The 27593-nt window shown below is 64.4% G+C and overlaps 1 protein-coding gene across 4 annotated transcripts; it reads left to right on the top strand.

Annotated features, from left to right (window-relative positions):
- The first annotated feature begins 65 nt into the window (after positions 1–65).
- Positions 66–26425, top strand: Pip5k1c (phosphatidylinositol-4-phosphate 5-kinase type 1 gamma). 4 transcript variants are annotated; one of them, XM_076559654.1, is made up of 19 exons: positions 66–265; positions 12581–12612; positions 13222–13314; positions 13759–13889; positions 14451–14568; positions 15322–15474; positions 17088–17387; positions 17793–17998; positions 18559–18642; positions 19034–19082; positions 19577–19661; positions 19856–20017; positions 20271–20409; positions 20504–20536; positions 20858–20959; positions 21677–21803; positions 22553–22630; positions 23841–23897; positions 24183–26425. In XM_076559654.1, the coding sequence occupies exons 1-19, from the start codon at positions 172–174 to the stop codon at positions 24183–24185; spliced, it is 2046 nt and encodes a 681-aa protein (XP_076415769.1). In that variant the 5' UTR covers positions 66–171; the 3' UTR covers positions 24186–26425. The 4 variants fall into 4 exon arrangements, with proteins under 4 accessions (XP_076415769.1, XP_076415771.1, XP_076415770.1 ...); XM_076559656.1 differs by lacking the exon at positions 22553–22630; XM_076559655.1 differs by lacking the exon at positions 23841–23897.
- The last annotated feature ends 1168 nt before the right edge of the window (positions 26426–27593 follow it).

Below are 27593 nucleotides of genomic sequence, written 5' to 3'. Positions count from 1 at the left end.
GGCTGGGCCGCCCGCGTCAGCGCCGGGCCCCGCCCCGGCCCCGCCCCCGCGCGCCGGCGCCCCTCCCTCCGCCCTGTGGTGCCGGCGGCGGCGCTTGTTGTTCCGCGGCGGCGGCCGAGCGCGGGTGCATCCTCGGGCCCGCCGCCGCCGCCGCCGCCGCAGCGCTCGGTCATGGAGCTGGAGGTGCCGGACGAGGCGGAGAGCGCCGAGGCGGGGGCCGTGACGGCGGAGGCGGCCTGGTCGGCCGAGAGCGGGGCGGAAGCAGGTAAGCCCGGCCCCCCCACCCCCCCGGCGCCGCGGTGCGCTCGCCCCGCTCCCCCTCGGCCGCGCAGTGGCCTCGCCCGCTCGCCCCGCGCCGCGCCGCGGCTCCGCCGGGGCCGTTCCATTCGCCCGCGCCGCGCGGGGGTGCGCGCGCCCTGCCACCGCCCGCGCGGAGGGGAGTCGCGCGCGCGCTCGGGCCGGGAGGCTGCACCGCCCCGCCCGGGGCGGCGGGGTGCGCGGCGCCCGGCCCGGTTTTCGGTCCTCGGGTGGACACGGCCGACCCGCGGACCGTGCGTGGGTGCGGCTCTTTATCCTGGCAGCCTGGGCAGGGAGCGAGGCCCCGTTAGCCGCGTGCGGGCGCGGGGATGGGGGCCTCGGGTTTGGAGGCGGAGGGCACCCCTGGCTGCGGTGATGGAGACGGGCCCTCCACGCCTGCCTCCTGGGGTTGCGGGGAGTGGCGCGTCCACGGCGTGGGAGGCCGGGGCACCCCGTTCCGGGCCCTCCCTGGCTGGGAAGGGCGAAAGCGTCCTCCATGCGACCCCCTTCCCGGGGCCACCGTGCTGGACTGTCAGCCTTGCAAGTGTCACCTTCTGGTCCCTCCCTGCCACGCACCGCCGATCACCCGCTCGTGGGCCTCAGTTTACCTCTCTCTAAAACGGGGTGTGGGGGCAGAGGGATGGTGTTGAGGTGACTGCTCCATCCAGGCCGCGCGAGCCGGTGTCCTGTCAAGCCCAGACCTGCCAGGCCCTTCCCCCCGGGCCCCGGCTGCCACGCTAGCGTAGCCCGTGGGACCCCCAGCTTCCTCACGTCCCCTTTCGTGCCACCAGCAGCCTCGCTGCTGCGTGTGCCTTCTTGGGCGGCGTGCGCGGCTGAGAACAGAACGCTCCCTTCTCCATCGAGGTCACGGGAACTTTCTGGATCCCCAGAACCCTAGGCTCCCCCAGCGGCACCCCCTGGCTGGCCGCGGCGGCCGTGTGGTCCCCATGGCTCACACAGGGTCTCCCCAACGAGCTGTCCTTAAACCGGGAAGGGAGGGCGAGCCGGGCAGCCAGAGGTCCCCAGCCGCGGGCTGGCTGCCATCTGGAACCCAAGAGAACCGGCTTCCTGCCACCTGCCCCTCCCTCCCCACTGTCACTCGGGGTCCCCGCGCCCCGGTCCCTGGCCCTGCTGGAGGGATTGTCTGGGGGACAGCGGGGTCCGAGTCTCACTGTGAGCCTCCTGGCCTAGTGTGGCCATGACCCTGATAGTTGTAGGTGCTCAGGTCCCGGGGCAGCCCCAGGGCAGACGTCCCTCCCCGTGAGAAGCTTCCACAGGCTCGGTCTCCAAACTCTGGACAAACCTGACTCCAGACCCCCAGGGGCTGCTCCTCCCGGAAGTCCTTCCTGCGAATCAGTCATCCACACAGAATCCCACAGCCGCCCTGCGTGGGCCCCAACCTCCCGGCCGGCTCTTGAGGGTGCCCCCAACTATAAAATGGGGAGCACCCCAGCCCTGACCGCCTTAAAGGAGTCAGTGTGGTTAGCATTTCTTCACTACCGACTGCATGCCTGCCCCCTCCCCATGTCCCGCCGCCCTCCGCTGTGGCCATTCTGTCGGCTGCCGTCTGTTAAACATGTGAACAGAGTGTGTGTCCAGGGTTGGTGCCGTCTGTCATGGGGGCGCTGGAGGTCAAAGGCAGGCCGAGCGAGGCCTCCCCTGGTTCTTCCTGGAAAGGCTGAGTGCTCTGGGTGCCGTCCCCCTCTTCCTGGCCAGCCAGTCTGCTGTCTGCTCTGGTGATTCCCACCAATCTGATGGGCGCTCCCCTACCTCCGTGCTCTTTAGAATCCAGTTACGTTAAGGACTCCTTGCTCCAGAGGCCCGGCCCCAGACTGGCCTGCCTCATGTCTCCCCGTGATTGCTGGGGTCCCTGTGTGGTTTGTGGGCTCATGACCTGGCTTGGGAAGGCTGGGTACTCAGGGCACGTGGCCTGGTGACCTGCCTGGACTATAGTGTGAGCCTGTTCCTAAACCTCATCATTCCCAGCCTGCCTCCTCCCCCACGCAAACTGGCGGCGAATTATGTCAGCGCTGCTTCTAAAATCACCCCAGAGTCTGCCCACGTCTCCTCCACCCTCTGCCTCCACCTGGTCCAGCTCCATCGTCCTTCGTTCGCTTCCCCCAGCTCTCCCGCTCCAGAAGGAGCCCCAGGAAAAGCTGGCTCAGGGCTCTCCCTCTGCCTGCAGCCCTGCCCCATCCCCTCCCGCCCCCCCTCTGTCTCTGCCCCTCGCTCTCCGGCTCCAGCCTCGGGGGCCTCATTGCTCCTCCAGTAGCACAGCGCCAGGACAGGGTGGCTTTCAACAGGTGCGCCGTGACGGCCAAGGGTGCCGTGACGGCCAAGGGTGCCGCGGTGATCCGTGCCGAGCAGGTGTAGCAGGAAGAAGCGGTGACCTCGACGTCAGGGCCAAAACTGTTGACCTTAGAGACAAAAGGTCCGGTCAGGTCTTACCCTGGGTGTCATACTGAGATCCTACGCTTGTGTGGCCGCTGCCTCAGTCTACCCAGTGGAGAGACACTCTGGGGCCCTTCCTCGATTAAACTTCTGGGGCCAGGGTGCTGATGTGAACAGGAGCAAGGTAAAGCCTGGGACCTGGGCTGACGAACTGCAGCCCCCATGCTAGGTTTTGTTGATAAAGTTTTTTGGTTTTGGTTTTGGTTTTTTGAGACCGGGTTTCTCTGTGTAGCCCTGGCTGTCCTGGAACTCACTCTGTAGCCCAGGCTGGCCTAGAACTCACAGAGATCCTCCTGCCTCTGCCTCCCGAGTGCTGGGATTAAAGGCATGCACCACCACCGCCCGGCAATAAAGTTTTATCAGTACATGGCCGTGCCCATCATCCCACAGGCTGCCGCAGCTGCCCCCTGTTCGGTTTCCGGGCCAGCAGCCCCAGTTAGGACTGCTGGCCACACAGACCCGCACGGCCTCAGCTCGCTTCCCCTGGAGGGCGATTGCTGAGACTCAAGTGGGAGCACCTCAGATAGGGGTCAGCCGTGAAGGTGACCTCAAGCGGGGGCCTGAGGGAGAAGGAGCTGCCCGGGCAGGGGATTGGTGAGCAGAGCCCTGGCTCCACCCCAGCACCGCATAAGCCAGGTGGGGGGGGGGCCAGCTGTCATCCCAGCCCTCGGGAGGTGGAGGCGGAGGGTCCCGTCCTCTCCGCTACCTTGTCGGTCCTGGGAGTGGAGCTCAGGGCCTCAGGCTTGGCCGCAAGCTCCTCCCCCCCACTGGGCCATCTTGCAGGCCCAGTGCCGACCTTCCTTGAGGAGGTCCACTGTACCAGGTTGGCCAGGGCTGCGATGTCAGGGCTTGTGATGACCAGGGACAGCGTCGGGCTGCATGGCGGGGGCTCCCTCCGGGAGGCAGGGCCCCAGCGGTGCAGAGCCCCGAGTGTCCATGGTCGTGTATATATATATATGTGCTGCAGGTTTGGGGATCCCGGACTTGGCAGCTGGGCTTGATTGAGGCCACACCAGCATTGGTCATAGGCACTGTGTCTGAGGATAGTGTGGTGGGCGCTGAGGGATATGTTGAGGTCTCTGGTGGGTCTTGGGTGGACCAGGAGTCAGTGGCCCCTGTACCAGGTGACCGGGCAGGTGGGGACCCTGCGTGGGATTACCCTGAGCCGGGAATTAACTCAGAGCCGCCACAAAGCCACGGCCTCGTGGGCTGGCCGACCCTGCACCACCACAGGCCTTCAGGGGACTCCCCGCACTTCCAGTGGCTCTGTGTGTCCATCGGAGTCCGGGTGGGGGGGAGCAGGATGTGGGGCACAGGTAATCCCCAGCCACAGGGGCAGGGCACCGGGCGGGGGCGGGGCATGGCGTGCGCACCGAGCAAGCTTTGGATCTAGCCTGGTGCTGAGGGGGCTGGGGTCCAGGTGGCTCACCACACGCTGGCGACCCGGCGCGGGGAGCTAATCAGAGCCAGGCCTGCTGTGAGGCGGGGACCCGTGGGCTCAGCGGACTGGGTTCGTGCAGGGGCTCAGCTGCGGCCACTCCACCTGATGCCCGGCCTGATGCCATGCACGGTGGTTTGGTTTGGTTTGGTTTGGAAGTTTCTTGCCATAGTGGTCCTGTCAGCCGTCACTGCGCTCCATCTCACCTCCCTGTTGCTCGCCTCGAGGCGCCTGCCTTTGGTCCTCCGCCAGTCCCAGCGTGGCCTCATTTTCTGGAAACTGCATCTTTTCTGCTTCCAATTGTTGGTTTGTAGGAGCTGTTTGTATATTGAGGACCCTTCTCTTTCCTCTGTGATACCAGTGTGTGTCTCATTGCCCTTCTGGTGGCTACTGACCATCAGCAAATTTTAGTTTTGCTGTTGTCAAGTGTGTCTGTCTGTCTGTCCCCAGTTTGACATCATGGATAGAGATTTCCCGTCCTGAGGTTTCTACTCTTTGCAGTTCCCTCTTTGTGCTTTGTTTAGGTTTCATGTAGCCCAGGCTAGCTTCCAACTCACTGTGTAGCAGAGGATGATCCTAAACTTCCAATTCTCCTGCCTCCACCTCTTGAGTGCTGGGTGACCGGCGTGCGTCACCACACCCGGTTCGCGTGCTGCTAAGGACGGGTGGAGCCCAGGGCTGGTGCGTGCTCTGCCCACTGAGCCGCAGCCCCGCTTGTTCTTTTTTTGGGGGGAGGGGTGTCTTGTAACCCAGGCTGGTGACACAGAGCAGGAGAAATGACCAGAACTCCTACCTGGGTAGACATTGCCTAAGGGGACCCAACCGCCTGGCCGTGGGTCCTGGTGGGGCACAGCCTGGCCCCGACCTGGGGCTCTGCCCGACCCGCAGCTCTTCATGCAGACGCTGGAGCCTTCTCCTCTCTGCACCACTGGCCCCGAGTGTTGTCCCACTGCCTGGGGACCTGTAGGACCGTGGGTGGCCTGGTCGCCCTGTCTGGCCTGGCTTCCTGTTTACTGCAGGAGCTGACCCACGGGGAAGTTTGTCTTGTGTGGTGGGAGGGCCAAAGGGACAGTCACCCCGGAGAAAGAACGAGGGCCGTGGGGTCCTGGTGCCCACCCAGGGTTGCGCCCGGCCCCCGGCCCCGCCACACCCTGCCCCGATGGCCGGTCCCCCGCTGGCCCCCAGGGTTCTGTGGTGCGTGTGGCAGCCCTCACCTCTCCCGCCACACACAGCCGCCTCGTGATTTCCTCTCTCTGTTCCCAGGACAGCTGGCGGCTGAGGAGAGGAAGTGCAGCCCAGGCCCGCCCAGCCTCCAGGCCACATGGGGTGTCCCTGTGTGCTCACAGGTCACAGACCTGCCACCTTGAACATTCACAAGGTTGACATCTGCGCTTGGGGCCTCCCAGCGTGCTCAGCCGTTGGTCCACAGCTTACGTTACAGTTCCTGTCGCCATCCTGCCATCCGTGGGGTGGCTGGCGATCACGTGTGCTGTGTGTGCCAGGGTGCGTGTGGTGGTCCAGCTCTGGGTCACTTCTCTCCTTTTGTGTGGGTCCAGGGATTGAACTCAGGTCCTCGGGTGTGTGCACCTTTACTCACTGCTCTTGTGGTGTTTATTTATCAGAACTATGCAGTCTCCATCTCTGTCTCCTTCCAGAACCTTCCATCACCCCATCCCCTCTTTAGCACCTCCTGGAAACCCATGAATCCAGTTCCTGTCTCAGGGTGGCCTCTACTGGAGCACATGCCCTGTGACCTTCACGTCCAGGTCCCTCCACACTGGGGTGTCAGGACCTTGCTCCTGTTCACGGCTGAGTAATACTCCTTGGGGATAAATCACGCTTCTGTACCCTTCCTCCTGTGGGCGATGTCCATTGCTTCCGTGGCCTTGGCTGCTTCGGGTGCTCCTGTAGGGAGTGTGTGCACAAGGTTTTGGGTGGACCAAGCTGTTCACTTCCCCTGCTGGCTGCCGGAGGGTGGATTCGCTGAGTCACTGAGAAACTGTGTCCGACTGAGGACAATCCAGGCTCGCCCACAGCGGCCGGATGCTTCTCCCTCCCTGGCGGCTGCAGGTGGCTTCCCATGACCAGCTTAGCTGACGTTGGTGGTGGTTTTTATTTTTTAATATTCCGTGTGTACTTCTCATGTGCTGCCTGTGGTTGTTGAGGCCAGAGGTCAACTTACAGGAATCACTTTTCTCTCCCTGCCGTGTGGTCCTGGGATTGAACTCAGGCCATCCCGCTTGGCTGCAAGCACCTTCGCCCACTGAGCCCTCTCACCGGCCCACGTTGCCTGTTTTCTGACTACAGCCTCACTAGAGGGCAGGAGGCGGCATCTCACTGTGGCTTGTTTCATTGTTTATTCATGTGTATGTGCACGTGTCTGCGTGGGTTTGTGGCCGGTGTGCGTGGGGCGCCACGGATCCCCAGGAACTGTTGTAGGTGGTGCTGGGAATCAAACTTGGGTCCCCTGGAAGAGCAGCCAGTGCTCTTGACCACCATGTCACCTCCTCAGCCGTCATCGGCGTCACCGCTGCCACCACCACCGCCATCATGACTGTCCCTTCTCTCTGTGTTCTGGGCAGGGTCCTCATTGTGTAGCCTAGGCTGGCCTTGATCTCCCGAGAGCCATGAGGACAGGCAGGGGCTGCCATGCCTTCTGTAGAGCGGGAGCCGGGATGTCATGCATGGCCTCTGAGTCAGCACCCCCTGTGGGCGGGGCCGCTCCCCTCTGCAGAGGGTTTTTTTTAAATCCTCAAATGGGCTAGCACCTGCTAGCGTCCCTGAGATGAACGGGTAGGCTCTGAGCTGGGAGGTGGCCGTGAGTCCTGCCGTGGCTCACCCTGCAGAGACCAAACAGGAGAGTGTGACGAGGTCACTGAAACCGAAGGGACCGTCCCTGAGAGCTGGGCCACAGCAGTGGCTGCAGAGGTGTGGGCTGTGCAAATGTCCTGTGGCAGAGACCCTGGCTGGGGCCGTGATGGGGACAGCGTGTGGCGGGCAGCAGCGGTCAAACATGGGTTCTCCTTCAGCCAGAACCGGACCGCCGCGGTGTGGAGTCTCTGCCCCCAGGGAGGGTTTGGTCACCAGAACCTCTGGGGAATGAATCGGTTTGGACTGTGGAGTGGCGGCCTCCCGGGCAGCAGCGGACCCTTGTCCTGACCCTCCGCCTGTCCCGTGATCCAGGCCTCCGGTGCTCAGCCACACTGCCACTGTGACCTGTTTTCTCGAGAACATTAAACCAGGGTCCTCAGGCTCCCCCAGTCCTCAGATAAAACCCAGGGTGAGGCAGAGAGCGTTCTCCTGGCTTGCACTGCCCTCAGTCCCAGCCTGGTCTACACAGTGAGACCCTGTCTCCACATCCTCTCCTTGCCTACACACCACACGAGACCATCTTGCTCTGTAGCCCAGGCTGGCCCGAAACACGCCATCCCCCTGCCTCAGCCTCCCGGGTGGACATGGGGCACGGTGCCTGGCTGAATTCTTCCTTCCTGTCGGAGCTGTCAGTGGTGCGTTGGCGGGCACAGCAGCTCTGGGGCCCGTGGGGTCCCAGGATCCAGCATTGTCCCGCTGCCCGTGGTGTGGAGTACAGAGTAACCGGCAGGCGGGCGGCCGTGCCCTCGCACGAGGTCCGGGCAGTGCCCCGCCAGGGTTTGGAAGATGCGCTTTATTTGTGACCTTGAACCCTTGCCGTTCACAGCAGCCCCCAGGACTCAGTTTTCCAGCAGGTGGGTGACAGGACACACCAGCAGTGTGGCAACTTGCTCACAGGGAAAGGTGGTCACCCATGGGAGACACCGAAGCTTCTCTTGTGTGAGACAAGGTCTTGTGTGGCCCAGGCTGGCTCAAGGTGACCATGTAGCCAAGGATAGCCCTCCTGATCCTGAACGGTAGCCAAGTAGATGAACTCCTGGCCCTCCTGCCTCCACCTCCCTGTGCTGGGATGACAGGCTTGGGCCACCAGCTCAGCAGTGTGACATCCAACTCACCACAATCCCCCTGCCTCAGCCTCCAGAGTCCTGGAAAGATGGATGTTACCATCAGTTCTGGTCACTTCCTTACCTGAGATATTCTTTCTCCACCCCTTCCTCCTCCATCTCCTCCTCCTCCTCTGTCCCCTCCTCCTTTACCTCCTCTATCTGCTCCTCCTCCATCACCTCCTCCACCTTTTCCATCTCTTCCATCACTACCTTATCCATCTCCAACATTTCTCCTCTTCCATCTCCTCCTCCTTCATCTCCATCTCCTGCTTCACTTCCTCCACCTTCTCCTCCTCCTCCATCTCCTCCACCCTCTCCTCTGTCTCCTCTTCCACCTACTCTTGTATCTCTTCTTCCATCTCCTCCACTTCCTCCATCACCTCCTCCTCCATCTCCTCCTCCATCTCTTCCTCCACATCTTCCTTCTCCATCACCTCCTCCTCCATCACCTTCTCCTCCATCACCTTCTCCATCTCCTCCATTTCCTCCACCACTTCCTCCATCTCCTTTCCATCTCCTCCTTCATCACTTCCTCCTCCATCACCTTATCCTCCATCACCTTCTCCATCTCCTCCATCTCCTCCACCAGTCCTCATCTCCTCCTCCTCTGTCACCTCCTCCATCTCCCCTTTTATTTTCTATTTCTGCAGTTCTGGGGAGAGGCTAAGGCTTGTGGGTGCCCTGCAGTGTCTCTGTGAGCTGCGTGGTCCCAGCTCCTCTCGGTCGACTTTGGTGCTTGGTAGTGGGGGCCTCTGGGTCAGATGGTCATTATGTGGGGCTGGGCCACTCTGCCATCTGTAAAGTCCCTTAAAACGGCAGTCGGAAAAGAGACCATTCACCACCCCACCACCCCACCAGGGACCCAAGTGCCCTCAGTTTCCCCAGCTGCACGGTGGGCACAGGGTGACCCAGCGTGGTGCAGACCAGGCCAGTGGTTGGCTCACGATGTGGCCTTGGCCTTCCAGACCTGCCCGCGTTTCAGGGAGCTGAGCTCTCTCTCTCTCAGTGCTGGGGAGAACCACTAATCCTGTCCCTCACACTGCAGGGGTGGGGCGGGAAGTGAGGTGAGAGGCTGCTGAGGGAAGCTGGCTGGGGGGGCGGGAAGTGAGGTGAGAGGCTGCTGAGGAAAGCTGGCTCCCAGTGAAAGGATTGGCTACAAAGCCTGGACAGCACCCCGACCTCGGCTTCTCAGAGGCCGGGCCCCAGCGCTGTGACAGCTGGGGTCTGCAGGTCCCATAAGGCCGCACCAGTGGTCATGTGTCACCGCATGGGCACTCACTTCTGTACCTGGGTTTGGGCCTTTCCGGGCTCTCGTTGGGAGACTGCGGCATCACTTACTCAGGGTGCATACCTGCCTGACCTCGGTGTCCACTGCTTGGCGGTCTCTCAGGCTTATCCCCAAAAGCAGCCCCTAGCCCGCGAACGCACTCCCCTCTGCGTCCTCCTGTCCTGGGCACGTCCTGTCCTGGGGTCCACATTGTGGCTCTCGGGTCTGGGTCTCTCCGAGTCCTTGCCCTCAGTGTCCGGCCTCACTCCTGTTCTGGGCTGAGTGCTACTCCAGTGAGTGGATGGGCGGGATGGGACTGCACCGCAGTGTGTGAGGAATCCTGCCGGGCAGCGGCGCTGGCCCTGCGCCCCTCCTCCTCCTCCTCTTCCTCCTCCCCCCTCCTCCCCCCCCTCCTCCCCCTCGATGTCCCCGGACACAGCCCCTCCGTCTCGGAGCCGCCGCTGCTGAACCGGCGGCCCAGAGGCGCGAGCTCCACACCGCGCTTGCGCCGTCAACCACGCGCTGTGCCTGGCCTTGCTGCTCTCTGTGGGTCTCACCTGCGGTCATGCTTAGCGAGCGGGAGAAGCATCTTGAGCCGGCTCCCGTGGGGGGGGGGTGGTCCTGGGGGGGCAGAGCTCCCGGGACCACCAGGACCACGTGCCAACCTGCAGAGGGCCTCTCCTTCTCTACCACGGCCAAGCAGGTCACGTGTGCGTGTGGCCTTGCGGCCTCAGCCACCAGGCCCTCGACAGTCGTGCCCGTGGGGTCTGCCTGCGGGGTCTCTCAGCCGTGGGGCCAGCCTTGCAGGGATCTGCCAGAGCGAGCTGCAGGGCACGGAGCTGCAGGGCACGGAGCTGCAGGGGACGGAGCTGCAGGGCACGGAGCCATGCAAGGTCCTCACAGGATGGAGCAGGGGAGCAGGGGGGTGTCTGGACAGGAAGCACTTGGTGGGACGCAGTCCCTGGGCTGGTGGACCCCCCACCCCCCATCTGCGCTTCCTCCTGCCCTGCCCGGGCCTCGCCCTCTGAGCAGAGCGAAGGCCTGCGCAAGGATCTGGGATCCCCTGGCCGCGGTTTCTGTTTCCTGTCCGTTCCAGCCCCTTCCCTTCCTTCCTTCCTGTGCCCGAGGCCTCCTGTGTTTCTCCTCTGTCGGTGTCTTTGGGGTGTGCCGCTCAGAGGGCCCCAATTCACTTGTTCCCTGCCTCGGGTTCAGGGCCCTCAGCGTGTGGAGGCCTGGGTGCAGAGGCAGAGAACTGTCCATCTGGCAGTCAGTCAGCAAACGTTGATGAGTGGAAGCGTGCGCAGGCAGGAGGGAGCAGATGGCGTCGTCAGAACAGGGCAGCATTGATGAGGCACAGGGGGGCTGGTGAGGAGGGTCGCAGGTGACGGGCACCGCCAGGTCGACAGAGACAGAGGCTGATGGAGTAGACGGGGTGGCCGGGTGGCCGGTGGCGCCCCCAGGCAGCATGCTGTTGTGGCCCGAGTGGTTGTGATGGATAGAGAGAGACACAGCTCCCAACCTGCCCAGAGAGGGTCACAGGCTTACCTGAGGCCACACAGCATTGGGGAGCAGACAGCGGCCCGAAGGTAGAGGGGTCGCTGCCAGGCCCCACCTAGGCAGAGTCGCCCACTTGCCTGAGTGCTGCCAGCAGACGTGGGCTGACCGGGGCTCACGCACCGCACCCGTAGCCAGCTGGTGCCCCTGCCTCCCCTCCTCCCCGACTATTTTTAAACATAATTTCCTGGAAAACGGGGCTGCTCACTCAGAAGATAATTGGCTGGGAGGAGAGGGCGTCTGCGCCATGTCAGGGCCGCCGAGTGACGCTGTCCCCAGGGTCTGTCTTGGCCCCCATGTTTTAGGTAGGAAGGGAAACTGAGGCAAAAGCCCAATGACTCCAGAGAACCCATGGCCACACTGGGGTCTCAGCTTGGATATGGGCAGGGTGGGGGACTTGGGGCCTCAGAATGTCACCGATAGCCCTGGGAGCTACTGAGTTCTCGCTTCCCACCCCAGGGGCCTCCTACAAGTCCTAGAACATTCCGCCTCGGTCCCCCGTCCCCCCACGTACAGCCATGTGCAGCCGCCCAGGGTCCCAGTCAGGGCCGGGATCAGGGCGTCATTCCTGCACCCGATGTCCACGCATCTGTCCCAGGCCCACCTGGGTGCAGGGACCTTGTGTCCTTGGCTCACAGCCTCTCCTTGCCCAGGACCCGAAGTGACCCTGGGTCCTAGGAATCACCCCCACTCCGGGCCCTCCTCCTTTCCCCCAGCAGGCGTCTCCCGCAGAGGCCCCTGCCCCCCCCAACCTCCCGTCACCACCCTAACGATTCCACTCTTGCCTCCGTGGCCCAGCAGCTCCAGGCTGCGAACGCTCGTCTCCCTGGGGCTCCTGTCTGTGCCCCAGACACAAAACCACAGACTGTTCCACTGCAGAGGCTGAGGCAGGCACCAGGTCAGCCTCTAGGACCTCCTGCCAGTTCCCATGACCCTGTGACCTCCACTCACTCTGGGACCCTACAACCTCCAAGGCCCTGGTCCCTGTCTCTGTCTGCATCCAGGGACCCCGGTGAGCCTGGGGTAGGCCGGAAGTCACCCCTGGGCACAGGCGCACACACCCCTCGTGGACCGGGCTCTGTGATAAAGTGTTTACTGTGCAAGCTGATGGACCAAGTTTGGGTCTCTAACACCCAGGTAAAAAGCTGGGTGCCGTGGCACACCTGTAACCCCACCACGGGGGAGATGGAGGCAGGAGCGTCACTGAGCTCTCTAAGAGGCCGGACAGCCTGATGGTGAGCTCCAGGCTCAGCGAGAGACCTGGTCTCAAAAGCCAAGGTGCAGCCGGTGGTGGTGGTGGTGGTGGTGGTGGTGGTGGTGGTGGTGGTGGTGGTGGTGGTGGTGGCGGCCACACCTTTAATCCCAGCACTCGGGGAGGCTGAGGCAGGAGGATCTCTATGAGTTCGAGGCCAGCCTGGGCTACAGAACGAGATCCAGGACAGCCAGGGCTACATAGAGAAACCCTGTCTGAAAACAAAACAACCTCAAAGCCAAGGTGAAGATGACTGAGGACGGCACCGGCCTGGACCTCTGGCCTCCGTGTGTGTGTCGAGGTAAAACATGAAGACACATGCTAACTGTGCCCTCCCTCTCCAGGTATGACCCAGAAGAAAGCTGTCCTTGCAGAGGTGAGTCCGCGACCCTCCTCTCTAAGGAGACAAAGGCTTGAGCAGCCGCTGTGTGTTCCCAGGCTGTGCACAGCACCCCTCTGGGCTCAAATACTGTTGAGTGTGTTGGGCTGAGAAAGCAGTAGTGGAGGGCCGGGGGGGCCGGGGGGTTCCCTGTTATCCACACAGCAAGAGGCCGGGGCCTTGGTCAACGGAGCCTGGTGTCTAGGACACCATCTGCCCTGGGGCCTGACAGTCCATGGTGAGGAATTGGAGGACCTTGTCCCCCTGGCTGGGGACCGTTTTTCCTCAAGTCCTCGTAAGGAAGGGTCCCAGGGACACCCAGAGCCATGGAGCGATGAGGGGTGGGCCCAGGCTCCAGTGTCCCGTGGATGGGGTGGGCGGCATCTGGGTGTCTGGGGGCCGTGCGCGCCCCCTGCTGGCAGGTGCACAGACTGCAGGCCGCCCGGCCCCTGGTGACAGGCCTGCCCCGGCCCCTGGTGACAGGCCTGCCCCGGCCCCTCAGCCCACAGCCAGGCCAGCCTCCTCCTGCCCCCCAGCCCTCTTCTGCGCTGCCTGGACCTTCTGGCGCCCTTCCCGGCCTAACTGGTTTCGCTCCCTGTTCCCCAGGCCCCCTCGGTGACGGGGCAGCCGGGCCCTGGCCACGGGAAGAAGCTGGGCCATCGAGGTGTGGACGCGTCTGGAGAGACCACGTATAAGAAGGTAACCAGGGGGCTGTTGTGGGTGGCCAACCGGCAGGCCCTCCCGGTCCCCAGGGGCCGCGGCCCGCCCCCCGCACCCCCCCCCACCCCCCACCCCCCCGTGGCTGCCGCCGTAAGCGCTTTGCTGAGATAGGCGGTACCTTCCTTTGTCGCCTTTTTAAAGTGCTCAGCCGTCAGAGCTGTGGAGCCATCCCCAAAGAAAACCCTGCTCGTCCCCATGATAAGCAGTTGCCCCTCTGAGCCCCTGCATCCACGAATCCACTTCCTGCCGTGGCGTCCTCTGCTCTGTGTGGCCGTGGCACGCAGGGCCCTGCTGGGGAGGCGGCTGTTGCCTTGACGGATGCGGGCTCTCGATGCAGCTGGATGCCCCCTGTGTGGCACATGGCGGAGGGGCCGCTGCACAGAGAGGCCTTGAGGGCCCTGACGCCACCGACTCTCCCCACAGACCACCTCGTCCACCCTGAAGGGTGCCATCCAGCTGGGGATCGGGTACACAGTGGGCAACCTCAGCTCTAAGCCGGAGCGTGATGTGCTCATGCAGGACTTCTACGTGGTGGAGAGCATCTTCTTTCCCAGGTGTGCCCCGGTGGCACCGCGCCACTCTCCCGTGGCTGAGCAGGAGGCTGTCGGTGTGAGCCAGCAGGGCTGCCCGTGCCCTGCCTCCCACCCACACTCCAGCAGCAGGGAGGAGACACGGGACATCTGCTCCGCTTGCATCTCGTTGGCTAGACTTGGTCACATGACCTTAGGTAGCTGCAAGAGAGGCTGGGTAGCCATCTTATCCTGACCATCTCTGCCCTGCAAAGTATCACGGGCCCCAGTGCCAGTGCGCGAGGGAGGAGGCCGTGGGTGGCGTGGCCGCCATGGAAGCCTGCCTTTCCGAGTTCTGGTCCCCAAAACCACTCAAGCCAGGCCTGGCGCGTGTCTGTACCTTAGAGTGGGGGAGGCCGAAACCCATGGCCAATCAGTGACCTCTGGGTTCAGTGTCTCAGAAAATAAGGTGCAGAGGGGTTGACCTCTGACCTCCACATGCACATGTGTATACATATGGAGGGAGGGAAGGATGGGACGAATGGGGAGAGGCACCCCAGAAAGCCACCACCCCTCACAGCCACCCCCCTGCGTCCTCCTCCGCAGCGAAGGGAGCAACCTCACCCCTGCCCACCACTTCCAGGATTTCCGCTTCAAGACCTACGCGCCTGTCGCCTTCCGTTACTTCCGGGAGCTCTTCGGCATCCGGCCCGACGATTACTTGGTACGTGTGTCAGTCAGCGTTGCCAAGTAACAAGCTGCCCCGGGCTGGCCCCTGAGAACAGCAGCTGGGCCACCTCCCGGGGGCCGGAGTGGGGACACACACACGACACGGGACGACACACGCCTCCTGCGTGTGACCTCACGTCCTCTCTCCTGGGCTCTGCCACTGCCCGTGAGCACGCTGGGCCTTCAGCCACAGGGTCTGGCTTGACCCCACACCCCCCGTGTCCCCTCTGGTGGCCCCTCTAGTGGCCCCCCTGGTGGCCTGCCCGTGTCCTTCTGTGGTCCTTGGCACGGTCCCCAGGAGGCTGTGGATTCATCTAGAAAGAGCGGCTGGGGCTTCAGACCCGGGTAGCCGTGGTCGAGGGTCCCTGGGGGAAGTGAGCGGGCACTGTTGACGGTGGACAGGCACAGGGCAGGCTCCGGGGTTCCCAGGGGGGTCCCCACCACCCAGTCACCGTGACGCTGTAGGGCCAGCAGTGCTGGGAGGGGAGGGAGCCAGTGTGGGCATCTCTGCCTTCTGGGGACGTTGGTGGCTCAGGCGGTGGGTGGAGGAAGGACAGAAGGATGGCCGGGCATGCAATGGTCATGGCCGTCACGCTGAGGTTCCAGGCGGGGATAGGAGGGACAAGGTGTGCCCAGGGTCACGCAGGACCAGGCCGCCGAGGCAGGGAGCCCCGAAGCTGCTCACGCCTCCGCCCCCCCCAGTACTCGCTGTGCAATGAACCACTGATCGAGCTGTCCCCCCCCCCAGTACTCGCTGTGTAATGAGCCACTGATCGAGCTGTCCAACCCCGGCGCCAGCGGCTCCGTCTTCTACGTCACCAGCGACGACGAATTCATCATCAAGACCGTCATGCACAAGGAGGCGGAGTTCCTGCAGAAGCTGCTGCCCGGCTACTACATGGTGCGAGCCCGCCGCAGTGGGCGGGTGGGGTGAGGCCTTTCGGGGAGGCTGTGGGAATGCCCTCCACCCTCGGGGCCGCAGGGGGGGATGCGCTGAGTCACAGGCACAAAGGAGAAGACCCCTCATAAAAGGCCACTGTGTAGGGCAGGAGCTGGCTCCGCCCTTCTCCGCTCACCTCGGAACTCAGACAGGGCTGGAGCTTCGTTAGTGACCTCACAGGCCTGGCTGTGACCACCCTGGTCGCCTAGCCAGACTGTGACGCTCTCTCCGCTGGGGCACCGTTCTTACTTTGAATGATACCTTGGGTGGGACCCCAGATGTCCCGACTTGAGCCAGCCTGTGTTCCTGCCATGGGACGGGACGGGAATTCTGACCTTGAGAGAGCAGACGCCAGGCAGGAGCGGGGCCGAGGGCGGCCCTGGCAGAGGCCCTGTCCCCAGCCTGCCACACTGGCTGGATCTCGGGAACGCAGTACAAAGGGGAGAAGTGGTTCCTGACCTCCACATGCGTGCTGTGGTCTGCAGCCGCGTGCACGTGCTTGTTACAGACCTGCTAGCACATGACAGGGAGCAGGGTGCACCATGCAGACTGTTGCCCTGGCGTCCGAGGCTGAGACCCTGTCACAAAGTAAAGAGTGCCGATGTGGCACCCACACCCCCAGTCCCAGCTCTCAGGAGCAGGAGTCAGAGGCAGGCAGATCTCCTAGCTAAAGGCCAGCCTGGTCTACAAATGAGCCCAGGCTGGCCAGGGCTGCACAGTGAGACCCTTTCTTGAAGAAATAAACAAAAAAGGAGGTAATGCAGACTGAGAGGTATCCCAGTAGTTAGAGCACCAGCTGCTCTTGCAGAGGACCCGGTCTCTGTCCTCAGCACCCACGTAGCTGCTTAAAAGCTCCCTGTAACCCCAGGTCCAGGGATCTCATGCCCACTTCAGCACCAGGCACACACAACATGTTTATATGCACATACATATAAAATAAAAAAACTAGGTGAGAGCTGGGTGGTGATAGTTCACTCCTTTAATCCCAGCACTCAGGAAGCAGAGTCAAGGGGATCTCTGTGAGTTCACGTCCAGCCTGGTCTACACAGCAAGTTCCAGGACAGCCAGGGCTACACGGAGAAACCTGTCTCTAAAAACCAAAAAGAACAAAAACAAAACAAAAACCCAACACTAGATGAGAGGACAGGGGCGTGGTCAGTGTGGAGCCCCGCCTAGAATCCCCCAGTGAGGGGCTGGGGGCGTGGTCAGGGTGGAGCCCCGCCCAGAATCCCCCAGTGAGGGGCTGGGGGCGTGGTCAGGGTGGAGCCCCGCCCAGAACCCCAGTGAGGGGGCTGGGGGCGTGGTCAGGGTGGAACCCCACCTAGAATCCCCAGTGAGGGGCTGGGGGCGTGGTCAGGGTGGAGCCCCGCCCAGAATCCCCCAGTGAGGGGCTGGGGGCGTGGTCAGGGTGGAGCCCCGCCTAGAATCCCCAGTGAGGGGCGGGGCTGGGGTGGGCTGGAAGGCAGGTGGACCGTTGGGAGGTCGTGGCATGCGCCCCCTCCACACACTCCTCTGAGATCCGAGGACGAGGCTCCTTCAGCCACCTGACAGCTCCTCGTCCCCTGGCCCTGCAGAACCTCAACCAGAACCCGCGCACGCTGCTGCCCAAATTCTACGGGCTGTATTGTGTGCAGTCCGGCGGCAAGAACATCCGCGTGGTGGTCATGAACAACGTGCTGCCCCGAGTCGTTAAGATGCACCTCAAGTTCGACCTCAAGGGCTCCACGTACAAGCGCAGAGCGAGCAAGAAGGAGAAGGAGAAGAGCCTGCCCACCTACAAGGACCTGGACTTCATGCAGGACATGCCCGAAGGGCTGCTGCTGGACGCCGACACCTTCGGCGCCCTGGTCAAGACGCTGCAGCGTGACTGCCTGGTAAGCGCAGCCCCTCCCCGGGATCTGCCCTGCCGGGCTCGGGTGCAACCAGCGTGCTCTGCTGACTCCTGTCGTCCCAGCGTCACCAGGCTAGGGAGTCAGTCAGAGCCCGCCCGGTAGTTAGACAGAACCTCTTTAAACGTGGCTCGGAAGCGTGTCATAGCTCTCGGGCTCCAGGAGGGGCCAGCCGGGGCCTCTTGGCCTCCAGCCCCAGGAGACCCCCAGGAGGACGGAGTTCCTCCTCCTGGTCTGAGCCCTGGATCCAGTAGTGACAGCCTGGCCCCTCCCGGTCCCCAGACCTCCCGGTCCCCAGACAGCCTGACCCCTGTGCCCGGTGCGCTGGACCCCGCCGGGCGTGGGTCGGCAGCTGGGCCCCTGTCCGCTGACCCGCGCCCCCGGTGCCAGGTGCTGGAGAGCTTCAAGATCATGGACTACAGCCTCCTGCTGGGCGTGCACAACATCGATCAGCAGGAGCGGGAGCGCCAGGCCGAGGGCGCGCGCAGCACCGCGGACGAGAAGCGGCCGGTGGCACAGAAGGCCCTGTACTCCACCGCCATGGAGTCCATCCAGGGCGGCGCTGCGCGCGGGGAGGCCATCGAGACGGACGACACGTGAGTGGGGTGACGCCCGGTCTCCGTCCCCGCGGGCCGACCGTGTGTGTAGTGACCGGCCCTGACCCCAAGGGGGCAGTGGAGCTGGGCGGGGAATCGAGTTCACCCGTCTACTAACAGGAGGGACGGTAGCTCTGGGTGACCCTCCTCCTCCATCAGGGAGGCGCTGTGGGGAGGGCTCCGTCCCAGCCTGGGGGGGGGCCCGTGAGGCCGCCCCTCAGACCGCCTCGGCTTTTGTAGGGTCTGCGTGGGGCCCCGTGGGGACCAGGTGAGCCCGTGCGCCCCGTGTGGAGTGAGCTGAGCCGGCGGGGCTCCACCTTCAGCTGCAGGGCTTTGGGGTGCTGAGGGGCGTCACTAACTGGACTGGGCCGGTGGTGGCGGCCGGTGTGGTGTGATTAACGCGCGAGGCTGCCGTGCCTGGGTGCCTGCCGTGTGCATGCGGGCAGGGAGGCATGCTGTGTCTGCCCAGCCTGGGCCCGGTGGCTGCCCAGTTGCCCCCGGGACGGAGGTCCTGCCAGCCTGGCCGGCCCGAGTTGGGCTGATCGGGCCTCTCCCCGCAGGATGGGCGGGATCCCGGCCGTGAATGGGCGCGGGGAGCGGCTGCTGCTGCACATCGGAATCATCGACATCCTGCAGTCCTACCGGTGCGCAGGCCACGCCCAGCAGACGGGGGCCCGCCCCTCTTCCCGCTGACCACGCCCCAGGGTGATAGCCACGCCCAGCAGACGGGCCCGCCCCTCTTCCCGCCTGACCACGCCCAAGGCTGATAGCCACGCCCAGCAGACGGCCCCGCCCCTCTTCCCGCCTGACCACGCCCAAGGCTGATAGCCACGCCCAGCGGACGGTCCCGCCCCTCTTCCCGCTGACCACGCCCACATGCCCGCCCGCCCTTGACCCTTTCTCACTGTCCTGGTGACCCAGCCTGTCAGCTTGGCCTGCCCCCTGCCCCCTGCCCCCTGCCCCCTGCCCCCTGCCCCCTGCCTCCCGCCCGCGTTGGGCCAGTAGGCTGACCTGAGCCCCTCTGTCTGTCCCCAGGTTCATCAAGAAGTTAGAACACACCTGGAAAGCCCTTGTCCACGATGGGGTGAGTGCCATTCATTCATTCATGCATTCATTCATTGTACCCATCTGCCCTCTGCTGAGCGGCTCAGACTTCCCAGGGTGCTGTGCAGCCCAGGGGGTCCAGGCCTGTCACCTGTCCAGGCCAAGAGGAAGGAGCAGGGGACGCACAGGCGCCCCACAGCTCAGAGCTGGTCTGGGTCCCACGGGTGTGCTGGGGAGGGTTCTTACATGACAAGCTGCTGAGGGCCCCGCTCCCACAGCCCGTCCCCGTGACTCTTACTCAAGTGCTCAAGACTGCGGGAGAATGCAGACTCTGAGAGAATCCTCAAAGGGTCATTGGGAAGGTGCAGGCCGAAGCGTCCAGAATGTGTGCTAGGGCTGGGATGCAGTGTCCTCCTGGCACTCCAGGGCCTGAGGCAGGGGAAGCCTGGGTTCGAGGTCAGCCCGGGCTGCATGTGACCTTGTGTCTGTGGGCGCATCCCCCGTGAGACTGTCCCCCCCGCTGTGCTTTCCCAGGACACCGTCTCAGTCCACCGGCCCAGCTTCTACGCCGAGCGCTTCTTCAAGTTCATGAGCAGCACCGTCTTCCGGAAGAGTTCATGTGAGCCGCCACCTGCGGGAGGGACACAGGGCCAGGGTCCCCAGCTGGGGACGGGGCAGATCTGGGTCCACCTGCCAGCTCCTGTGAGGGGCAGCCCACGGGACCCTGGCCTGGAGAAGGGCAGGCCGTGAGGGGAGGCGTCACCTCCCGGAAGCTGAGGGAGCCGAGGCCACCCCTGCCCTCCTCCCCTGCAGCCCTGAAGTCCTCTCCATCCAAGAAAGGGCGCGGCGCCCTGCTGGCCGTCAAGCCCCTGGGGCCCACGGCCGCTTTCTCGGCCAGCCAGATCCCCAGCGAGAGAGAAGAGGCACAGTATGACCTGCGGGGGGCCCGCAGCTACCCCACACTGGAGGATGAAGGTGACCTGCCAGCCTGTGCTCTGGGCACCCAGGAAAGCAGACCCTGAAGGAACCCTGGGCATGGGCTGGGCACCCAGTACACGTGCCAAGGCCCGGGGCGGGAGGTCGCGGGAGGTGGAGGACGGCAGAAGGGTCGGTAACAACCAGATCGGACAGGGTGGCTGGGGGGCGGGGGCAGGAGCAGAAGGCCAGCCCTGAGGCCGAGCGAGGGGGGAGATGGCCCCCAGTCTGCTTAGGCCTGCCCCCCCCACAGGCCGGCCCGACCTCCTGCCCTGCACCCCACCTTCCTTTGAGGAAGCCACCACGGCCTCCATCGCCACCACCCTGTCGTCCACCTCCCTCTCCATCCCGGAGCGCTCCCCTTCAGAGACATCAGAGCAGCCCCGGTACAGGTGGGCGCGGCTGTTCCGCGTGGGTGCTGGGGGGGGGGGCACCCACTCGTCACCGCAGCGCTGACCGCCCGCCACCTGTGTGCCTTCCCCACAGGCGCCGCACGCAGTCTTCAGGCCAGGACGGCCGGTGAGCCCCCCTCCCCAGGTGCCCACCGCCTTCTTCAAGGGCGGCAGCCTTTGGCCTTCACCCCGCAGACACTGCAAGCCTGGCCGGCTTCCAGAACCTTCGACCCTCCTGCATCTCAGGTCCAGACACCCAGCAGTGCCCGGCTCCCCAGCTACGGGCCGCTGGGCCCATGGCCACCTGCTTGTGCTGCGCACACCCTCGGGCCACAGCGGGACCCAGCGGCTGCTCCCTCGCGGCCCCCAGGCTAGGACCCCCGGGGACCAGGAATCAAAGGCAGCCATGGGGTCAGGGGAGGAAACTGAGGCTGGGCGTCCCCTGCAGGCCCCAGGAGGAGCCCCACGTGGAGGACCTTCAGAAGATAACGGTGCAGGTGGAACCCGTGTGCAGCGTGGGGATCGTGGTCCCCAAGGAGCCGGACGCGGGGTGAGTGAGTGCCTTCCCCATTCAGAGATGGTGACTTGACCCGGATTCTGCACCAGCCTGTGTCTAGGGACGTGTGGCTGTCACGGTCACCCCAGGCCTGGGGAGGCTGAGGCGGGACAGTGTCTTAGTTAGGCTTGTGTTGCTGTGGTAAACACCGTAAGCAGCGTGGAGAGGAGAGGGTTGATTATCTCAGGTCACACTCCTCCGTCGGGAGGGAAGCCGGGCCAGGCACTGACAGGCCATGAGGGGTGCTACCCCGGGGCCTCAGCTGGCTTTCTTCGTGGCTCTGTGGGGTGGCCCCGCCCACAGTGGGTGGGGTGGGACACTCCCCCATCAATCAATCAATCAAGAGACCGTCACCGTAGGCTGGGCATAGTAGCAAATACCTTTGGACACGGGAGGTTCCGGGTTCAAGGCCAGTCTGGTCTAGAGAAGGAGTTTCGGAACCGTGTCTCAAATGCACACGTCAGTAAAGGAGGAGGAAAACGCCTTGCACACAGAACAGTCTGCCAAGGGCGGTTTTCTCTTCGTGGGTCCATCTTCGAGGATGACACTGTCTTGTCCACAGAACTGGGCAGCACAGACAGCTGTGGGTTCCACACCCAAACACACTAGTGCCCCCCAAGGTGGAGAGGGAGTTGAGCGGTCCAGTGAAGGCTGGGAGGGTGGGCCGCTCACAGAACCGCCTAGGACGCCACCACTGTCCTGTGTCCCCAGAGCGGAGGCCCCCCCAGCTGGGGCATCAGCTGCAGCCTCTGTGGAAGTGGACGCCGCCAGCCAGGCCTCCGAGCCCGCCAGCCAGGCCTCGGATGAGGAGGACGCGCCCTCCACAGACATCTATTTTGTAAGTCCCCGAAGCCTCCCCACCCCCGTGGCCCCCGAGGTACCTGTGGACAGTCACACCTGCCTCTGTCCGGGGTCCTCACTCGGGGTGACAGGGGCAGGGCCCCTTCTTGGCCATGGGGAGACCAGAGCAAAGGCTGAGGCCCAGGAGAGTGGCTGGTCCTTCTGGGGGCAAGTTCTGTTCATGATGGTGGGGCCTGGGGACCTGGCCCTTCGTGGACAAGGCTGGTTCAGTCCAGGCCTTGGGGATCTGGGACCCTCAGTGACCCTTGTCCACCATGGGGAGAAACCCTAGAGGGGCTGTGGGTCCAGTGCAGGGTCATGGCCTATAAATGGGTCGGAGCCTCAGCTGCCCTTGGGGTCCGCCGGCCTGTCCCGGTGTCATCTTTTGTCCCTGGGGCCCGGGGTTGTCCGCACACGCACCTGAGACCCTCACCGCTTCCCGACTAACTCACCCACTGTCTACACTGCGCCACTGAGGCCCGGGCCCCTACCTGGCCCTGGAGAGCCCCAGCCAGGCCCGCGGTCAGCCCATGCTGGGGCTGAGGTGCCCATGCATTGCTGGTTCTGGCCTGGCAGCGCCCAGGCTGCGTCGTGGATTAGGTTCTGGCCTGAATGGCCGCACCCAGCCCACACCCCCGCTTCAGTCGCTCTGCCCTGCTCTGCCCTGCCCGCCCCCCTGCCTGGTTCCCCCCTCACCCTCTGCCCTCTCCTCTCTTCCTCCCCCCGCCCGGCCCGCCGTGTGGCCAGTTCGCCCACGGGAGATACTGGCTTTTCTCTCCCCGTCGTCAGCGACTGCGGGCCGTGACACCGAGCCACACGGGCACTGTAAGTGACCACAGACCGCCACACGTGGAGGTGGGCTCCCGAACACGGCACCCACGCCCCTTCTCTCCTCAAGTGACGGCTGGCCTGACCCGACTGGATGTCAGCTCCCCAGACCGGCACGGCAGTGCCCATCTTCCCCGTGTTCGGCGGGGTCCAGAGACCCCAGCCCGCCTGTGCCATGCCTGTGCACACTCTTACCACCCAGGCTCTGCCCTTCCCTCAGTAGCATACTTCACAGGAGGAGAAGCTGAGGCTCAGGCCACACAGGGCATCAGGTCCCCACCCCCCCCCATCACTGCACCGCTGGGTCACCTCCCAGTGCACGTGCCTGGGCCGCAGCACGGACCTCTGCATCAACAATGGGCACCAGGCCCAGAGAGGCTGAGTGACATGCCAGAGCTGCACCAGCACTGGTGTGGCCGGAACAGCATGGGGGACACACCTGTCACCCCAGCACTCAGAGTGGAGGCAGGAAGTTCGGGGATTTGATGGAGCCAGGGCCGGCTAAGGTGGGCGTGCCGAGCCCCAGCCTGCAGAGGAGACCCTGGTGGGCTCCTTGCAGGAGGTAGACCGCGGTTGCAGGAGGTAGTCGGCGGTTGCAGGAGGTAGACCACGGTTGCAGGAGGTAGAGACCGCGGTTGCAGGAGGTAGACCACGGTTGCAGGACGTAGACCGTGGTTGCAGGAGGTAGACCGTGGTCACAGGGCAGACCCGGCCCTGGGAGGTCGTCTTGGGCTCTTTGTCCACCAGCCTTGCTGTCTGAGGCCTTCCTGTACCTGGGACACCCCTCCCTGGGACCGGGCTGCTGGCCTGTGGCCCCTGTTCCCCCCAGGCTGCCCCCCTGGAGTTCTGGTTCTGTGGGAGTCCACTGAGGCTCGGCTCCGATAGAACTGCAGCGCCACGTCCTGTCTGGGAGCCCAGGGTGCTGGCCAGAGCAGGCCAGGGGACCAGGCCGGCCAGCTGGGGACAGTGGAGAGGAGGAGAGCCCTGCCCCTCCCCCGCTACCCCGCCTGCACCCCGGCTTCACTAACCGCTTCTGCCGCCACTGCTGCTTCCCCGGGGCCGAGGGTTGGGGCAGGCGCCCCTCACGGAGGGAACGGGGTTGCGGCTGCTCCCCAGGGTGGGTCCCCTCTTTTACTCTCTGTCTCTTCCTTCTGCCTGTCCGCTCCTCGCCCCCGCCTTCTGCACCCCTCCCGCACGCGCTGCGCAGCCCACCGACGAGAGGAGCTGGGTGTACTCCCCGCTTCACTATAGCGAGAGCGACACAGTAAGTCCCGGGCGGGCGGGAGGACCAGGCCGGAGCTCCTCCCTCCCCTGCCCCGCCTCCCTCCCTCCTCACCCATTCTTGCTCCTCTTGCTTCAACTCCCCCTCCCCCTGCTTTAGGCATAGGCATCTCTAGGTGTGCCTGCCAGGCGGGCCAGGGAAGCGGGGGACCTCTGGGCCCCCCACACCTGCAGCCCCGAGGCTGCACCCGAGGCCTGGTGGGCGGGGGGCGGGGGTCCCGCCCGGCCCTGCCCCGCCCTCCCTCACCCGCCGCTCTGGTTTTCGCAGTAACTTCTATGCAGTCCCCAGTCTGGAGCCCAGAGTCCTGTCACCCCAGCCACTTCCTGGAGGCGCTGCTCCCCACTGGGGCCCAGAGCTCAGCGACATCACCCCGAGGGCCCTGGCCCGACCTCATCCTCGTCCTCCCCACCAAAGGATGCCACCGGCCAGGCCTGTCCCCAGGATAGCTCGGGCCACCATCTGCCGCTACCTGTGCCTGTTGGGGCGGCAGCATTCAGAGCGCCCAATCCTGTATTTATTTTGGGTCCTTTTTTGCACGGAGAGGGAGCACAGGAGTGATGTTCCGGGAGACAGACAAAAGACGGAAAACCCAGGAAGAGGCTGCGGCCGCTGGCCCTGGATCAGGCTCCACACGGCCTCCCACGCTGGGGGACCCGCCTCAGCGGCCAGTGGCTCCAGTAAGGCCCACTCTCTCCAGGGCTCCCGCGGTGGCCTGCAGAGGGGACAGGCCTGGAGCCTCTGCCTGCCATCCCAGACTGTGCTCCTGAGTGGACGAGGCCCCCACCGCTGCCTCCGAAAGCCTCTCCGTCACCTCAGGTGTGGACCTGAGCAGACCAGAACTGGCCATGCCCTGTGGACTTCCTGCACCGTTTTACCGCCACAGGAAGGATGTCCCCAAGCACGAATGTCCTGCGGTTACAATCACACCTGGCGCTGCTGACTGGGAGAGGCTGTGTTGTCTGCCTCCCATCCCTGTGACGCCCTGAGTGGAAGGCATGGTGCCCTTCTTCTCAGGGACTCCCTGCAAGAGCAAGACCAGGCTCCAGAGTGACAGCCGGGTCCACAAACAACCACCAGATCCAGCTGTGTCCACCGGGACACCAGGGAGAGCCCACCACACCCACATGGGACTTCTGGAAGCGGTGTGTTGGGGACAGTCCTGTAGTGTCCCTGCGTCACGGATGCTCCACCCATGGTGTTCTTGTCGAAAGTCAGCGGGAACATTCTGAAAGCCAGGCTGCAGCTCCAGCACACAGCCCCAGCTCAGCCCCACGGGCCCCGGGGTTGTACCTTCAGGGACACAGACGTCAGGACCTGGCTGGCTGACGGGGACCACAGCAGACGAGTAGGCATTGAGGAGCGTGATGCAGCCCGTCCTGCCGGGGTGGGTTCCCTTTGTGGCAATGGAGGGCGTGGAGCCCGGGATCAGACCCTTGCCGGTGTGCTCACGGGGGCCGCAGTAGCCGTGATGGACGGATGCCTGCTCCGGACCTCCCACCGTCACGCCCACTGCTTGCTGACGGAGTCCTGTGTTTGGGGACCTGCAGGTGGCAAGTGAACCCCATGTGGTGAGCCGCTGAATGCGTTGACTCAGGCTACAGAGGCAACGTCTGTTCTTGCACAAACCCCTCCGGGGAGGCATTGTGTCATCCCTGTCCTCCCAACGCTTGGAAAGGTAAGGCAGGAGGACTGAGTCAAGTTCCAGGCTAGGCGGGGCTACAGAGTGAAATCCTGCCTCAAGAGTCCAAAAGAGAAAGAAAAGAGGAAGAAAAATCCCAGGGCTGGCGCTGCTGCTCCTTGGGCAGAACTCACCCAGCAGCGGGAGCCCTGGGTTCCATCCCAGCACGCGGGAGGTGCCGACAGTGAGCAGTTCCAGGTCATCCTTGTCTATACATCCAGTTGGAGGCTGGCCTGGGTTACATGACACCCTCTCAAGAGAGAATCTGTACATAACTGTGTGACTCCCACCCTGTACCCCGTCCTGGTCTCTCCGACGGCCTCTATCGCCCCACCGTGGACGGCGCGTGAACTGTACTGTAAGGACCAGAGGCTCCTCCGAGGCTGAGGTGTCCTCGGTCCGCCTCTGTCCCCCCCAAGCCATCCCAGCAACTCCCCTGTCCGGCCCCACAACAACCTCAGTGCAATATACCCTCCCCGTGGGGTCCCTTGGCACGGTACTGTCTCCGCAGCCCTTCCGTCCCCACCCCACCTCTCCGGGGGTTAGAAATCGCATCGCACACCCTCACACCGTCCCGTTTTTATTGCTGAGTCCATTCGGAAAACTACAAACCTCGTGTGTCTTACTCATCAGGGCGAGGGAGTCCCAGGTCCTCAGCCCCTGCGGTCTGGTGTGTGACAATCCAAGCACGGTGTCCCCCGGCACCAACCAGGGGGCCTTGTCCCTCCAGTGCAGCCGCTGCTGGCCGCGGCCGGCCTCCGTATGCAGCCCGGGCTCCCGCCCCACCCGCCAGCCCCTCTTTTGGAGATCTCTAATAAATCGGGTATAAACAGCTCGTCTCCGACGACTTGGGCGCGCGCCGGTGTCTGGGGTGGGAGGCCCGGGTGACACCCCATCTGCGGCGGGGGGCGTGCCGACGACCCCGCTTCAAGCCGCACTTGCCGCGGCTGTCCACTTCCACCCGGCCGGGCGCCCTGCACCGAGCCGACCGGCCGACGGCGTCGGTTCCCGAGCAGCGCCCGGGAGTCCGCGAACGCTCCCGTCCGGACCTGGGTTCCACTTCCGCGGGCCCGCCACGTGCACAGGCTGGCCTCACAGCGGAGGCCTCCGTGACGTTCCCGGGGCTCGGGGACTCCAGGTTTCAGACCTCCGCAGGCGCCACACCCCTAAGTCCCGCCGCGTGAGCCTCGCCGTCTCCCGGGCGCAGCACTGCTCAGCCGCCCTTCCTGGATCCATTAGTCCCGCCCTCAGGTCCGCATCTGTCACTCGTGCGGCCTAGGCCCCGCCCGCTGAGGCTCCACTTCCGGTCCATTCTGGTTCACGGTTCCTGGTTGCCTGGCCTCTCCCGGCTCCGCTTCCTCGATCCCGCCCCCTCAGGTCCTGATTGGTCCGCCACGCCCGCTGACCTACGCCTGTCAACGCGGTTTACCAGACCCCGCCCCTCCCCGCCCCTGTCACCGCCTCTCCGGCTCCTCCCCAGGCCCCGCCCCGCTCTCCCTGGCTTCCCTCACCCGCCCAGCCTGGCTCCAGGCTGTCAATCTCCGACAGCCCCGCCCACTCCCTCTCCCCCTCCTGTAGCTGCTAGGTTCCGCCTCCCCAGGCCCCGCCCCATGCAGGCCCCCATCCTTTGACCCCGCCCACCCGGACGCCTCTTCCGCCTTGTAACCGCCTCCTCTTGGTTCCGCCTCCACAAGCGCCGGCACGCTCGGCCCTGATTTCCCAGGCTCCCTAGGGCGCGAGGACCCCACCCGCCCACCGGGGTCAGTCTCTCTCACTGCCTGCATGGCGGTTCGCCCCGCTTCCTCTGACGGCGACCCTGTCCGGGTCCGTCACGCGTGCCAGACTTGAGAACCCTAGAGATACCCGGGAAGCTGCGTCCCCGGAGTCCGAGGCGGAGAGATGAAGTCGCTCTCCGGAACCGGGCGCGCACTAGGCAGCCCCGAGCGCGCCGCGGCGAAGGAAAGCCCCCGGCGCCAAGCCCCCCGGTTGTTTACGTCAGC

This window comes from Peromyscus maniculatus, chromosome 22 (assembly GCF_049852395.1).
Source record: "Peromyscus maniculatus bairdii isolate BWxNUB_F1_BW_parent chromosome 22, HU_Pman_BW_mat_3.1, whole genome shotgun sequence".
NCBI classification, from domain to species: Eukaryota; Metazoa; Chordata; class Mammalia; order Rodentia; family Cricetidae; genus Peromyscus; species Peromyscus maniculatus.
The sequence above is the reverse complement of the archived record's forward strand: the minus strand, read 5'-3'. Positions and strand labels throughout refer to the sequence as shown.